Genomic DNA, 16,426 nt, shown 5'->3' on the forward strand with positions numbered 1-16,426 from the left:
TATTTAGGAACCTCTACCTACCTTAAGGAGCCTTGGTGGCACAGTGGTTAAGAGATACAGCTGCTGTGGGGACCATGGTCTCGGGGAACATCTAGCTCAATTGGCATGACACAGCTTATAAAGACAATGCTCTACATTCTACCTTGGTGAGTAGTGTCTGGGGTCTTAAAAGCCTGTGAGTGGCCATCTAAGATACTCCACTGGTCTCATCCCTTCGGGAGCAAGGGAGAATGAAGAGAACAGGATACAAGGAAAAGATTAGTCCGAAGGACTAATTGTCCACAGCTACCAAGGCCTCCACCGGACTGAGTCCAGTACAGCTAGATGGTGCGTGGCTACCACCACTGACTGCTCTGACCAGGATCACAACAGAGGGTTCTGGACAGAGCTGGAGAAGGATGTAGAGCATAATTCTAACCCACAAAAGAAAAGACCAGATTTACTGGCCTAAAGGAGACTGGAGAAACCTCGAGAGTATGGCCCCCAGACACCCTTTTAGCTCAGTGGTGAGGTTACCTCTGAGGTTCACTGTTCAGCCTGGGAGTGGACAGCCCCATAAAACCAAATGAGACTAACGAGGTACAGGAGTTCAGTGACAAGGGCCAGAAGGCAGAAGGGGACAAGGAAGCTGGTGATAGGGAACCCAAGGTTGAGTAAGGATATTGTTGATGTGTTGTGAGATTGTTAACCATTGTCCTAGGGCAACATTTGTAGTAACTGTTAAATGAGAAACTATTTTGTTCTGTAAGCCTTCATCTTAAGTGAGAATAACAGCACAATTGGAAGAGCGTAGTCAATGTCACTGAGCTGTGCATGTAGAAATTTTTGAAATGGTGTATCTTTGGCTATGTGTATTTTCAAAAAAAAAAAAAAAGGTTGAGAAGTTAGAGGGTTGATATGTTGTGGGGTTGTTAACCAGTGTCATAAAACAGCATGTGTACTTCTGTTTCATGAGAAACTATTTGTTCTGTAAGCCTTCACCTGAAGTACAATTAAAAAATAAATAAATAAATAAATAAAAAAGAGATAACAGCTGCTAACCAAAAGGTCAGCAGTTCAAATCCATCAGCTGCTCATTGGAAACCCTGTGGGGCAGTTCTTCTCTATCCTTTAGGATCACTATGAGTTGGAATCGACTTGATGGCAATGGGTTTTTTGAGTTTACCTACCTTAAACTATGCAATGTTTAAGCGCTTGTCTGCTAACTGAGAGGGTAGCAGTTTGAACCCACCAGCGGCTCCTCGGGAGAAAAGACCTGGTGATCTGCTCCCTTAAACATTACAGCCTAGAAAACCCTATGGGGCAGTTCTACTCTGTCGCATGGGGTTCCTACGTGTTGGAAATGGCTCAACAGCACACAACAATAACCTGCCTTTATCAACAGGGGTTCCTTTTCTGAAACACAGAACACAAAATAATTTGAAGGGCTGTTTTCTCAATTCTCCAAAGGATAGTACCCTGCTGGATGCATAGGAGAGAAATTAATTCATTATGTACAGCTGATAAGGACCTCTGGTGGTGCAGTGGTTAAAGCGCTCAGCTGCTAGCTGAAGGGTCAGCAGTTTGAAACTACTCGACACTCCCGGGAGAAAGATGTGGCAGTCTGCTTCTGTGAAGATTACAGCCTTGGAAGCCCTATGGAGCTGTTCTACCTTGTCCTATAGGGTCACTATGAGTGGAGATCTACTCAAAGGCAACAGGGTTGATTTTGGTATACAGTGGATGCTTCCGGCATTAAGACTTAATTCTAGTGGAACCCAGGTTGGCAAAGACTACATTAATGCCTGCAATTATTTTATGAGAAATGAACTTCTGAAAACTCTTTCCCGAAGCCAGGAGAAAAAAAAACATAAAAACAATAAAGAGAAGAAAAGAAACTTTTCTTCAAAGTCAGATAATTCTCAGTGATTTGTTCTGAAAAAGCTGTGTTTGTGGTGAGTTAATTATTGAGGAGGGAAGATTGAAGTCCCTTCATTCATGATTGGTTCCTACAAAGTTTGAAGTAATTTCAAGTTTTTCCAAACAACAAAGTTTTGTGTGTTTGTATTTTGGTTGCTGACATAGCTTTTCACATATTTCTAAAGTGTTATTTATTAATGATATCTGCAGCATACTGATACACAGGTGCCCAGTGCTATTTCCATTACCAAATGCTAGATTGGGCCCAAGAGGAAATGCCTGACTTAAAATAGTCTAATAGAACTAATTCAACTAGGATTCTTAGTGGTGCTTTTCCTAGCAATAGCCCACAATATCATGCTGCTAGGAAGTAAGGCTTAGGAATAAGCTTGAGCTGTAGAATATATGTATGCATCAGTAGTCCCTCCTACAAGTTATGTTTTGACTCTGGGAAATCATGAAACAAGAGAACATCCTGTAGTAAAGTTACACTGTACTTTACATTATTTTTCTACCTAGAAATTGAACCCTTTTGGTATTATTTATTCATAACGTTTCTCTGATGGTAGTTAGGGGAAAGGAAGAACATGGAGAGAGAAGGGGTCTGTTGCAGTCCCTATTTTATAGTTAGATAAATTGAAAATTGGTTACTTAGCCAATTAGAGGTAAAGCTAGATCTAGGATCTCAGGTATGTGCTTCAGTAGGTTATTGCCTTGGTTATCGCTTGTTCATTTTATAATTAAACTATGACTCTGGGCCTCAGAGTATGCTGACAGTTACAAACACTTTAGAGACTCTCTTCAAGCATGCGTATACTTATGGGTTGGGTTTCTCTAAATTTTCCTAGGAAAAATCTGTAATGCTGTTTTCATGAATGTGCTACTTTTAATACAGTGGCGAAAATTAATATGGATGCAAAGAATTTTAAAAGGTGAATAAATGTTAAACTAATTCAGAAATAATCTTTGCATTGTGTTTGTAGAAATAACACATTCTTTTGGTCTGAATCTGTCAGCCATGTTGAATTCACATGGTAGTACAATCTAGACAACTGACATTTTTGGTTCCCACTGGATAAGAGGTCTATGTACAGGGCTCTTTGAAAACAAATCCATTTTGGCTCAAAGAAAAACATTTGTTGAACTAACTATAACCAGTTGATACTGTTAAGAAAGTATAATACCATTTTCTCTACAGCTTCTAGAATAAGGAAGTAGTACAAATAACTTTTTTTTTTAAATTTTTTTTATTGTACTTTAGATGAAGGTTTATAAAACAAATAGTTTCTCATTAAACAGTCAGTACCCATATTGTTTTATGACATTGGTTAACAATCCCACGACATGTCAACCCTCTCCCGTCTCGACTCTGAGGACCTTTTTTTTTGGTGAAAATATACGTAGCCAAATATACACCATTTTGAAAGTTTCTACATGTACAATTCAGTGACATGGATTACATTCTTTCAGTTGTGCTGCTATTCTCACTATCCTTTTCCAAATTATTCCATCACCATTGTCTTCAACTCACTGTCCCCTAGGCTTCCCATCAAATCTTTTGAGTTGCTGTTGTCAGTTTGATCTCACATAGATAATTCTTTTTTTATTTTTGTACCTTAGATGAAAGTTTGCAGAACAAATAGTTTCTCATTAAACAGTTAGTACACATATTGCCCCATGACAATGGTTAACAACCCGATGACAACACTGTCCCTTCTCAACCTTGTGTTCCCTATCACTAGCTTTTCTGTCCCCTCCTGCCTTCTAGTCCTTGTGCCCGGACTGCTATGCCTCATTAGTCCTGTTTTGTTTTATGAGGCTGTCCAATCCTCAGCTGAATTGTGAACTTCAGGAGGGGCTTCACCACTGAACAAATAACTTTTTTCTTTGAGTTAGAAGGAAAACTACTCAAGACAAAAATTGGAGTGCTTCTCTTAAGGAGAAGTTTTTGTTTTTCTGACTCATCCCCAGAATATGAAGAGGCATAGGAGGAGAGAGGTATTCTGGGTAAAGTTAGGACTAAGTCTCAACCTTTGTAATCAATGCCAGCCAACCACCTGCTGCTTTGGTAGCTTAATAGAAGATGATGGAGCTGGAAAGAAAAGAAATAGATTGCTATTGCTATAATATTGTCTGTATGTCATTCCTTTCCCATTCAAAATCCTAAAGCTGAGTAAGAACCCTTAAAGATAAATTATATCTGACATTGAATTACAAATATGTGCAAAAGATGATAATAATATCAGGTATCATTACAGTATGCCAAGCAGTTTACTTATGTTATCTTATTTAATCTTCTCAACAATTTGACTCTGACAAGTTATGTCTTCCTATTATACAATCTTATGACATCCTGATTTCTCCTTTATAGCACACATTACAATTGTATTGAAAAACTTTAAATAATTGTGTAATTAATTATTTCATGTCTGACTCACCCACTAGACTGAAAGCTCCAGGAAGGTAAGGATGATCCATCTCTGTCCTGTATCGCCAGCACCTAGACTGTGCCTGATACATAGTGTATGCACAGTGAACAACCCAATGAGTGAATGACTGAATGAATTAACAACCCTATTAAGTACATTCTGGTATCACCTCTACTTTGTATACCCAAAATCGCAGAGTGAGACTTCAACCAAAGTCTGTCTGACTCCCAGAACACATAACCACTATGTTTAAATGGCCACTGAGGGACATAAAAACCATCAGGGCTCTGGACAAGGATTTGAAATTCCATGATATTCTAAATGTAAACATTTTCTTCAAAAGCAATGACCCCGTAAATGTGGATCAGGATTTACAGGTGGCTGTTATCTCTCTCCTCTGGGGTAGGAGAGGCATAGTTCCCCTGAGCCTCCAACACATAAGTGATTTCTGAGTATTGATTAGTGAGACAGATGACTACCCAGGAAGCTATTTCTGGGCTCTGCTGCCAACGGCACTTTGATCTCTCACTCACCCTAGGAGGGGGATCTGCAGACTTTTTGTACAGATTAACGTCTTTTCAAGAACAAAAGTCTCTTTGGGGATTTACTAATTCCCTCACCTCCCCTGGTGCCCATGTTCATTCCTGTTTCCTCGTGTTAGGACTTTGCTCCAGGGCAGTTTTCCAGCTCCAAGAGATACTCAAGCCCCTGCTGCCCAGAGATTTTGTAGTGCCATGCCTGATTAACTGGGCAAGGTCAGACTTGCCTTTTACAGCCCTCCCAGAGATAGACCCTATGCTAAGAAATCCCAGAAATGCCTTAATTCTCTGACATAAGTAGATGAGAGCACCATAGACCCTAGGAGCTCCAAGCTTTTGCAGGCTTCCCTCCTTAAAAATTATGGCAGTGCTTCTTATCCCACTCCAGAGATATGTAATGCTTTATGGATAGTGCCTTTTATCCCCCAACCTCCCCAAAACCTTGAGGGCTACTTAGGAAGAAACTATGCTGAGAAACTTAAATGTAAATCATGGAAGGAAATTTCATCAAATCGTCCGGCAAATGATTAGCAACTACTGCATTTTATGAATACCAAAAAGACCTCAGCTGAGCATGTGAATAGCAGCAGCAGCTACCTGTCAGCCACAATCAAAAATCTCAGACCTTTCACCCTCTGGGTGTGTTGCTAAAAGGATTAGTTATCAGAACATCTTATTATATCAGAAGAGAATTTATCTGCTTCTTTGGGAATCTAAAATGCCTAAGCCAGGACACACTGAGGTCAGCAAGAAGGGAGCACACTGAATACCTCATTGTCATTGTCTAATTGGATCTGCGGTGGGGTTCAACCCCATCAGAGCCAGTCTCAAAAAAGAAAGCTCTGTTAGGCCAGACACTTTTTTTGTGGTTCTTAATTACTTTCCCATGGGTTCCTTGTTTTTTAGTTCTTATCTGTTCAATTCTTGTGCTAAAACACAAATTATATCAGGCACTTGAGCAACAGATGGAAAAGGGAAGCTGGGATCCCAGAAAGCCATGAGTTAATGACCGTGACACTGCCTTAGGAATTTCAGCCTAGTTCCACTCTCAGTGTAACCTCTCTCCTTTTGCATAATCAAGGACCTCTGCATGTTCTGAAGGTAGAGTTAGCCCTAGATTTCAAGTTAATGTTGTCCAGGGAGAATGGCTTTGGTAACGTCTCTCAGCTTTCTTTCTGATCGGTGGATAGCACTTTCTGTAGATGATTGAGACAGCTCCAGGGTGCCACATAGGTGCTTACCAAATGTGTAAATGTGTATGGCACTAGATGACTAGATAAAAGATGCGGCAATCTGCTTTCATAAATATGATAGCCTAGAAAACCCTATGGGGCAGTTCTGCTCTGTCACAGGGGGTTGCTTGGTGTCGGAATCAACTCAGTGACGCTTAACAACAACAGCGAATGACTAGAGAAGCCTCAGTTCATTTCCTGGTTTGGCGTCTTACAGGAAGCCATTTTTTCCCTGAGGGTTTTTTATTTTGTCATTCCAGCGGCTTCATATACAGATAGCTCGGATGATGAGACATCCCCCAGGGACAAGCAGCAAAAGAACTCTAAGGGGAGCAGTGACTTCTGTGTCAAGAACATCAAACAGGCGGAATTTGGACGAAGAGAAATTGAAATTGCTGAACAAGGTAAAGAAACCAAGCACCTTTTCCTTCTCTATCGGCCTGTGTCTTTTTGCCCGTGCTATTAATCCTATTCACATCCTGGGTTCTGGTAGCCAGTGAAATCTCAGTGTGGTATTGAAGAATACTTAACAACAAAAGAAATCTGAGCTCTGGAAACACTGTGCGGAGGGAGTGAACCCTGGCAGGTCTAGAAGGAACCCTTATACAAGGAAAAGGGAGAGAGACTGGATAAGAAGGGCTGGGATGTAGGGAATCAGAGCCCTGGAGCGTTTGCCTCTGAAACCAGTTGCCGTGGTGTTGACTATGACTCATGGGGACCTTATGTGTGTCAGAGTAGATCTGTGCTCCACTGGGTTTTCAATGGCTGATTTTCACAAGTAGATCTCCAGGCGTTTCTTCTGAGGCACCTCTGGGTGGACTCAAACCTCCAACCTTTCAGTTAGCAGCTGAGCACGTTAACCATTTGCATCACCCAGGGACTCCCAAGCCTTTTATAAAAGGAAAATCAGGTTGTAATGTCTTGATCCCTTGAGAAACCTAATCTAACAGAGAGTAAGTTTTTCTGTATTCTTTTATCTCTGATTCCCTCCTCTCTAATATTGCTGTGTATGTATTGGGCCTTTTCAGAAATGCCTGCACTGATGGCTTTGAGGAAGAGAGCTCAAGGAGAAAAGCCTTTGGCTGGAGCCAAAATTGTGGGTTGCACACACATCACTGCTCAGACTGCTGTGAGTTCTTTTCCTTTCTCCACATAATAAGAGTAGTTAGTAATAGCTACCAGTTGTTGAATACTTATAACATGCCAAATACTGGGTTAAGAGTTAACAAGTGCTAGGACTAAACCAAAGCTAAGAAGTTTCCTGAACACAACCAAACACTTTGAGGGACAGCGTAGCAGGGGCAGGGGTCTGGGGACCATGGTTTCAGGGGACATCTAGGTCAATTGGCCTAACAAAGTTTATTAAGAAAATGTTCTGCATCCCACTTTGGTGAGTGGCGTCTGGGGTCTTAAAAGCTAGCAAGCAGCCATCTAAGATACATCAATTGGTCCCAACGCACCTGGAGCAAAGAAGAGTGAAAAACACCAAAGACACAAGGAAAGTATGAGTCCAAGAGACAAAAGGACCACATAAACCAGAGACTCCTTCAGCCTGAGACTAGAAGAACTAAATGGTGCCCAGCTACCACCAGTGACTGCCCTGACAGGGAACACAACAGAGAGTACCTGATGGTGCAGGAGAAAAGTAGGGTGCAGAACTCAAATTCTAGTAAAAAGACCAGACTTAATGGTTTGACTGAGACTGGAGAAACCCCAGAAGACATGGCCCCTGGGCTCTTCTGTTAACCCATAACTAAAACCATTCCCGAAGCCAACTTTTCAGACAAAGAATAGACTGGACTATAAGGTGTAAAATGATATTCGTGAAGAGTGTGCTTCTTAGTTCAAATAGATACACAAGACTAAATGGGCAGCTCCTATTTGGAGGTGAGATGAGAAGGCAGAAAGGGATAGGAGCTGATTGAATGGACACAGGAACTCCAAGGTAGAAAGGAGGAGTGTGCTGTCACATTATAGGGATAGCAACTAGGGTCAGATAACAATGTGTGTATAAATGTTTGTATGAGAAACTAACTTGAGCTGTAAACTTTCACCTAAAGCACAATTTTTAAAAAATTAATTAATTAAAAAAAAAAAAGAGTTAAGTATTAGTTCATTAAATCTCACAATGGCCGTGTAAAGCAGGTATTCATGTTTCCATTTTATAAACAAGGAAGCTGAGGCTCAAAGAGTTTAAATAATTCATCCAGGGTTATACAGATAGTAAATCATCAAGTAAATATTTGAATTTCAGTATATCTGACTTTCAACCTTACGTTTTCTCCATTACAGTACATTGCTTCCCCTTATCTTCCTTTCCAGTCATTTCTACAAGGCAACTGTATGAGTTAGGTTGATTTCAGCTGCAAATATAAAAGAAAATCTGACTCACCCTTGCTTGTTCATAAGGGAATGTATTATATTACACAGCTAGAAGTCCAGAGGTAATGCAGACTACAGATGCAGAATCTCAGGGCTCCAGTCTCACTTCTCTGTGATTCTCTTGGAGCTGCCTCCTTAGTGTGCTTATTTCTTCATCCTCAAGCTGGCAGCAATATGTTTATGGCTCTTCTAGCCATCACAAACTGATGAAGAAGAAGGACCACTTCTTCCTCTTTCCCAACAGCAAAACAACCTTTCCCAGAAGTCCTCTAGGATGCTCCATTATGTCCCATTGAGCAGAACTGGATGACATACCCATGCCCCACCAGTCAATGACTAGGGAACACATGGGTCACCACAATTAGTTCAGACCAGTGATTCCCAACCCTCTCAGATTCAGTGCCTCTTTTTCTAAACAATATTTTGTAGTCCACTTGTGTGATTCTGAAATGAGATTCAAATATAATGTGTATGTGTACGTATGATACTTTAAAAATCAGTATAAAATATTAGCTAATATATGAGAGGGAATAAAAGGAAAGTGATTTATAATAAAATAATGGGTATTTCAATATGCAGATTCTTATTGTTGTTGTTTGAAAAAAAACCAAACCTGTTGCCGTCGAGCTGATTCCAACTCATAGCGATCCTATAGGACAGAGTAGAATTGTACCATAGGCTTTCCAAGGAATGGCTGGTGGATTCGACCTGCCGACCTTTTGGTTAGCAGTGGTAGCTCTTAACCACGGTGCCACCAGGGCTCCATTGTTGTTAGGTGCTGTCAAGTCAGTTCCGACTCATAGTGACCCTGTGTACAACAGAATGAAACACTGCCCGGACCTGTGCCATCCTCACAATTGTTGTTATGTTTGAGCCCATTGTTGCAGCCACTATGTCAGTCCATCTCGTTGAGGATCTTCCTCTTTTTCTCACTCATCCTCTACTTTACCAAGTATGACGTCCTTCTCCAGGGACTGGTCCCTCTTGATAAATGTCCAAGGTACATGAGACGAATTCTCACCATCCTCCCTTCTAAGGAGCATTCTGGCTGAACTTCTTCTAGGACAGATTTGTTCGTTCTTCTGGCAGTCCATGGTATAGTCAGTGTTCTTTGCTAACATCATAATTCAAAGACATCAGTTGTTCTTCAGCGATCTTCCTTACTAGTTGTCCAGCTTTCACATGCATATGAGGCGATTGAAAATATGGCTTGGGTCAGGTGCACATCAAGGTGACATCTTTGCTTTTTAACACTTTAAAGAGGTCTTATACAGCAGATTCGCCCAATGTAATCATCGTTTAATTTTTTAACTGCTGCTTCTGTGGGTGTTGATTGTGGATCTAAGTAAAATAAAATCCTTGACAACTTCAGTATTTTCTCCGTTTACTGTGATGTTGCACATTGGTCTAGTTGTGAGGATTTTTGTTTTCTTTATATTGAGGTGTAATCCATACTGAAAGCCATAGTGTTTGATCTTCATCAGTTAAGTTCTTCAAGTCCTCCTTGCTTTCAACAAGCAAGGTTGTGTCATCTGCATATCAAAGGTTGTTGATGAGTCTTCCCCAAATCCTGATCACCGCATTTTTCTTCATATAGTCCAGCTTCTCGGATTATTTCCTCAGCATACAGATTGAATGAGTATGGTTAAAGGATACAACACTGACACGCACCTTTCCTGATTTTAAACCACACAGTAGCCCCTTGTTCTGTTTGAATGACTGCCTCTTGGTCTGTGTACAGGTTCCTCATGAGCACAATTAACTGTTCTAGAGTTCCCATCCTTCTCAGTGTTATCCATAATTTGTTATGATCCACACGGTTGAATGCCTTTGCATAGTCAATAAAACACAGGTAAACATCTTTCTGGTATTCTCTGCTTACAGCCAGGTTCCATCTGACATCAGCAATGATATCCCTTGTTCCACGTCCTCTCTGAATCTGACTTGAATTTCTGGCAGTTCCCTGTCAATGTACTGCTGCAACCGCGTTTGACTGATGTTCAGCAAAATTTTACTTGTGTGTGACATTAATGATAGTGTTCGATAATTTCCGCATTTTGTTGGATCACCTTTCTTTGGAATAGGTACAGATATGGATCTCTTTCAGTCAGTTGGCCAGGTAGGTGTGTTCCAGATTTCTTTGTATGGATGAGTGAGTGCTTCCAGCATTACGTCTGTTTGTTGAAACATCTCAATTGTTATTCTGTCCATTCCTGGAGCCTTGTTTTTCACCAATGCCTTCAGTGCAGCTTGGACTTCTTCCTTCAGTACCATCGGTTCCTGATCATATGCTACCTCCTGAAATGGTTGAAAGTCAACCAATTCTTTTTGGTACAGTGACTCTGTATATTCCTTGCATCTGCTTTTGATGCTTCCTGAGTCATTCAGTATTTTGAATGATGCAACTGAAGGCTTAGTTTTTTCTTTAGTTCTTTCAGCTTGAGAAATATCTAGTGTGTTCTTCCCTTTTGGTTTTCTAACTCCAGGTCTTTGCACATTTCATTATAATCATTTACTTTGTCTTCTTGAGCTGCCCTTCGAAATCTTCTGTTCAGTTCTTTTACTTCATCATTTCTTCCTTTTGCTTTAGCTACTCTACGTTTAAGAGCAAGTTTCAGAGTCTCGTCTGACATCCGTTTTGGTCTTTTCCTTCTTTCCTGTCTTTTTAATGACCTTTTCCTTTCTTCATGTATGATGTCTTTGATGTCACCCTGTAACTCATCTAGTCTTCGGTCATTAGTGTTCAACTTGTCAAATCTGTTCTTGAGGTGGTCTCTAAATTCAGGTGAGATACACTCAAGGTCATATTTTGGCTCTTGTGGACTTGTTTTAATTTTCTTCTGCTTCAGCTTGAACTCGCATATAAGCAGTGATGATGCTTTCTACAGTCAGCCCCTGGCCTTGTTCTCACTGATGATATTGAGCTTCTCCATTGTCTCTTTTCACAGATACAGTCAATTTGAGGAGCCCTGGTGGTACAGTGGTTAAGAATTCAGGTTGCTAACCAAAATGTTGGCAGTTCGACTCCACCAGCCGCTCCTTGGAAACCCTATGGGGCAGTTCTACTCTGTCCTATAGGGTTACTATGAGTCGGAACCTACTCGACAGCACCTAACAACAACAGCCTATTTGATTCCTGTGTATTGCACCTGGCAAGCTCCACATGTATAGTTGTGGTTTATCTTGTTGAAAAAAGGTATTTACAATGAATAAATTATTGGTCTTGCAAAATTCTTTCAAGTGATCCCCAGCATCGTTTCTATCACCAAGGCCATATTTTCCAACTACTGATCCTTCTTTTTGTTCTGTTTGCTTCCAACTTTCGCATTCCAATCACCAGTAATTATCAATGCATCTTGATTGCATGTTTGATTGATTTCAGACTACAGAAGTTGGTAAGAATCTTCAGTTTCTTCATCTTTCGCATTAGTGATTGGTGCATAAATTTGAACAATAGCCATATTAACTGGTCTTCCTTGTAGGCATATGGATATTTTCCTATCACTGACAGCGTTGTATTTCAGGATAGATCTTGAAATTTTTTTTTGACAATGAATGCAATGTCGTTCCTCTTCAATTTGTCATTCCGGATATAGTAAACCATATGATTGTCTGATTCAAAATGGCCAATACAAGTCCATTTCAGCTTACTAATGCCTAGAATATCCATCTTTATGCATTCCATTTCATTTTTGACGACTTCCAGTTTTCCTAGATTCGTACTTCGTACACTCCACGTTCTGATTATTAATGTATGTTTGCAGCTGTTTCTTCTCATTTGTGTTGTGCCGCTTCCGCAAATGAAGGTCCCAAAAGCTTGACTCCATTCATGTCTTTAAGGTCAACTCTACTTTGAGGAGGCAGCTCTTCCCTAGTCATATTTTGGTGCCTTCCAGCCTGAGGGGCTCATCTTCTGGCACTGTATCAGACAGTGTTCCACTGCTACTCATAAGTTTTGCACTGACCAATTTTTTTAGAAGTAGATCGCCAGGTCCTTCTTCCTAGTCTGTCTTAATATGGAAGCTCTGCTGAAACCTGTCCACCATGGGTCACCCTGCTGGTATTTTGAAATACTGGTGGCATAGCTTCCAGCATCACAGCAGCAAGCAAGCTACCACAGTATGACAAACTGACAAACGAGTAGTGGGTGGTACAAATGCTTAGGCACAACAATATTAGAATAGTTAGATACTTGTACTTATTTGTGGCATCGTTTGAATGATGTCATAGGTTCCAGAGCACCAGAAGAGCACTGTCTAATAATATGATTTCCTGAAAAGGTAAACAATTTTTGGTATATTTCTGAACAACAACAAAAAGAATGAGTTTTCTTTTGATTTACACAGTTGTTGCATTACTGGAAAAAATATTATTATTTTGTATTAAAACTACAAAAATACTTTTTTGCTAATATGTAAAATGGAATAAAGTTCTAAACTCAGATAATTATAAACAGGTTTTCACCCAGGTGAACTTTCATTGGGACATTTGAAAATTGTGTAAGATGTGGCACAGTTTTGCATTGTAGGAGACTGTCCTGCACATTCAAAATACCTAGATCCCTGGCCCTGCACACTGAATTCCAGAAGCTCTCCCACTAATTATTGTGACCAAAAAAAAAAAAAAAAGCTCCTGTAGTTTTCCAAAGCACCTCTGTTGAGAACCACCGCTTAGACATCATCATGAATGTAATAAATACTGAGTTGCTAACCATAATGACCTCTACAGGAAAACTAGCGTACTGAGAGATAGCTTGGAATCTTTTATGGGATTTATGAGATCGAGATCATCTGTACAGCTAGATCAACTTTCAAGAGATTGTCTCTCTGAAGCGTGACACTTCGGTGGCCACATTCCGGAATAAGAACAGTAGAGACTGCTCAAGACACAGAGCCCTACTGTTAGCATCAGCGCTATGAGACTTCTCTGGGTTATATGTTCTCTGAGGAAAAGAGTGCCTTGATTACCCAAAATTAATATAATAAATTGAAAATCTATCTCTTTGTGGAACTACAAACTAATGAAACCAGGCAGAAATACTCTTGGAACCTTTTTTGAGCCAACTTAGTCAGGGACATGAGACTTCAGTGTGGTGGCTTAAAATAGTAAGTGCTTCACCACTGTCTCATGTTGCTAAATCATATCTAATTTGCTTTTTACCCCCTGACTCACTGGAGATTACCCCTCTTCAGGGTTCCTTCTCTATCTTTTCCTGAAGGGATTAATCAAAATTAGTTTATCAATTTTAATTTTATTTTATTATCCCCACCCCACATTTTTTCTTTTTCCTTTTTAAAAAATAATTACAAAGGGGTTTTGCTTTCTTTTGTTTTGTTTTGAATCTCTATTTTGTTTCTCTGATTACAAAAGGAATTCATGTTCATTTTACAATATTCAAACATTATCATAATATATAATGTAGGAAGGACAAAGTCTCCTGTAACCCCCTGTTCCAGAAATAACCATCATAGTTAATGATCTTCTTTCCATATGTCTAATAAACTTGGATCTATATTTTTTAGGTATACATCCATAGTTCATTCTAACCAAATTCCATGGCTACTCCTGCTAAGTGGTGATGATTTGAAGTCAGTTTAAACCAGCTTTCAAGCTGTGTCCTCCTCCGTCTCCAAGCTGCCTTCACTCCTGTTTGAGCCCTAAGAGCCAGCAGGCTTAACTCATAGTTCTCCGAAGGGTTCTTATATTCTTGGTCTCAGTCGCTTTTCTGGATTAATTTATATTGCTTAGTCTTGGTATCATTCTTTTGTTTAACAAATTCAGAAATCCTAGTTATAGGAATTCAGAAATTCTTTAAGGTGAAAAGTAAAACAGAAGGGAAAAAATGGGACCAGATATTAAAAGAGTGTGGCCTAGAAATTAAGACATGTGAGTAGTTCTACCATTAACTCACTATGTGACCTTGGACAAATTTCTTGATTAGCCTAAATCAGTGGACTTATTGTAAGTGTTCTTGTTTTTTTGTTTTGTTTTTAAGCTAGACCGTATATATGTTATATAATTTTTTATTTGCTGTAGAAATGTTAGAAAATATAGATTTAAAAAAATGAAAATTACCGGTGCACAGAGATTACCACTGTTAGTAAATCACTGTTAGTAAGCAAGCATTTTTTAAAAATTTTTATTGTTGTAAAATATATATAACAAAAACTTGCCATTTTATCCATTTTTAAGTGTACAGTTTAATGACATTAATTATATTTACCATGTTGTGCAGTCATCACCACTGTCTGTTTCCAAAGTTTTTCATCATCTTGAACAAGCTCCGTACCCCTTAAACAATAACTAACCATTCCTCCCTCCCCTAGTCCCTGGTAACCACTAACAAACTTTTGTCTCTATCCATTTGGCTATTCTAGATGTTTCAAACAAAGTAGGATCATACAATATTTGTCCTTTTGTGTCTGACTTACTTTACTCAGCGTAATGTTTTCAAGGTTCACCCACATCATAGCATGTATCAGAGCTTCATTTCTCTTTATGGCTGAATAATATCCCATTGTATGTATGTACGACAGCCTGTTTATCCATTCATCTATTGATGGCCACTTGAGTTGTTTTCATCTCTTGGCTACTGTGAATAATGCTGCAGTGAACATTGGTGTACGTATATCTGAGTCCCTGTTTTCAAGTCTTTTGGGTATACACTTACAAGTGGAAATGTTGGCTCATATGGTAATTATGTGTTTAACTTCTTGAGGAACCGCCAGACTTCTCTACAGCAATTCCTGCTTCTTCTCCCTATAATTTGAAGTTTTTACTTTCTATGAGGAAAGGGTGTGGGTAAATCCACAGGTTTCATGCCTGTGTCCCAGTGCAGCCAATCAGTTCATGTTGAGGGAGGCTCTTTCTGGGGTCCTGCCCTGCCCCCAGTCTTTCTTGGGAGTACCAGGTGGAGGCCCCAGAAAAAAGTGCCGCAATTGAGTGTGAAGTTTCCTTGTGCCTGGGGCTCCCAGGAATTCCAAACAGACTCACTTTCTCACATTCAGCCTTTAGGAATTAGTTAAAATTTCAACTCCGTCTTTCTTACCCTCTTGTATGACAGCCACTTCTTCTCGTGCTCTGCCAAAGGTGAAACAGTGTCCCCTCTGTCCAGAAAGGGACTTGTTGTTCTTTGGAGTTCAGTTCACTTCGTTGCTTTACAACCTCAGATCTTCAATGAGCTCAAGAAAAATGATGATTTTTAATGGATCACAAAGCCTCCACCAGACTGAGTCCTGCACAACTAGATGGTGCCTGGCTGCTACCACCACTTAGTGCTCTGACAAGGATCACAATAGAGGGTCCCGGACAGAGCTGGAGAAAAATGTACAACAAAATTCAAACTCATAAAAGAAGACGAGACTTACTGGTCTGATAGAGACTGGAGAAACCCTGAGAATATGGCACTCAGGCACCCTTTTAGCTCAGTACTGAAATCACTCCTGAGGTTCACCCTTCAGCCAAAGATTAGACAGGCCTGTAAAACAAACAGTAATACACGTAGCTCAATCGTGTATACGAGATTAAGTGAGCACACCAGCTCAGGGGCAAGGACGAGAAGGCAAGAGGGGACAGGAAAGCTGGATGAATGGAAATGGGGAACCCAAGATTGAGAAGGGAAGAATGTTTACAAGTCGTGGGGTTGACAACCAATGTCACAAAACAATATGTGTTAATTGTTTAATGAGAAACTAGTTTGCTCCGTAAACCTTCACCTAAAGCACAATAAAAAAATAATAATAGAAAAGAAAAGTAATGATTATGTAGATTATCCAGCTTTCTCTTGTTTGGACGGGAGCTTCTCTTGCAGCTTTCTACATTCTAGGCAGAAACAGAACTGTAAACCAGCAGTTTTAAAAAATATTTTAGCTGAGACATCTGTGGTTTAATTAAATCTTTTGGGTAGGCCCAATATGTTAACTCGGTGAAAAGGTAGAGCTCAGCT

At 40.0% G+C, this 16,426-nt stretch overlaps 1 protein-coding gene across 2 annotated transcripts in view; it reads left to right on the plus strand.

Annotated features, from left to right (window-relative positions):
• The window catches only part of AHCYL2 (adenosylhomocysteinase like 2), a 188,807-nt gene that overhangs the window by 147,355 nt on the left and 25,026 nt on the right, over positions 1 to 16,426 (plus strand). For both annotated transcript variants that reach the window (XM_023737098.1, XM_004382659.2), the window contains exons 3-4: positions 6,360 to 6,503; positions 7,128 to 7,228. In XM_023737098.1, coding sequence (XP_023592866.1) covers positions 6,360 to 6,503; positions 7,128 to 7,228 — 245 coding nt within the window. The remainder of the gene's footprint in view (positions 1 to 6,359; positions 6,504 to 7,127; positions 7,229 to 16,426) is intronic.

This window comes from Trichechus manatus, unplaced genomic scaffold, assembly GCF_000243295.1.
Source record: "Trichechus manatus latirostris isolate Lorelei unplaced genomic scaffold, TriManLat1.0 scaffold00097, whole genome shotgun sequence".
Taxonomy (NCBI): Eukaryota; Metazoa; Chordata; class Mammalia; order Sirenia; family Trichechidae; genus Trichechus; species Trichechus manatus.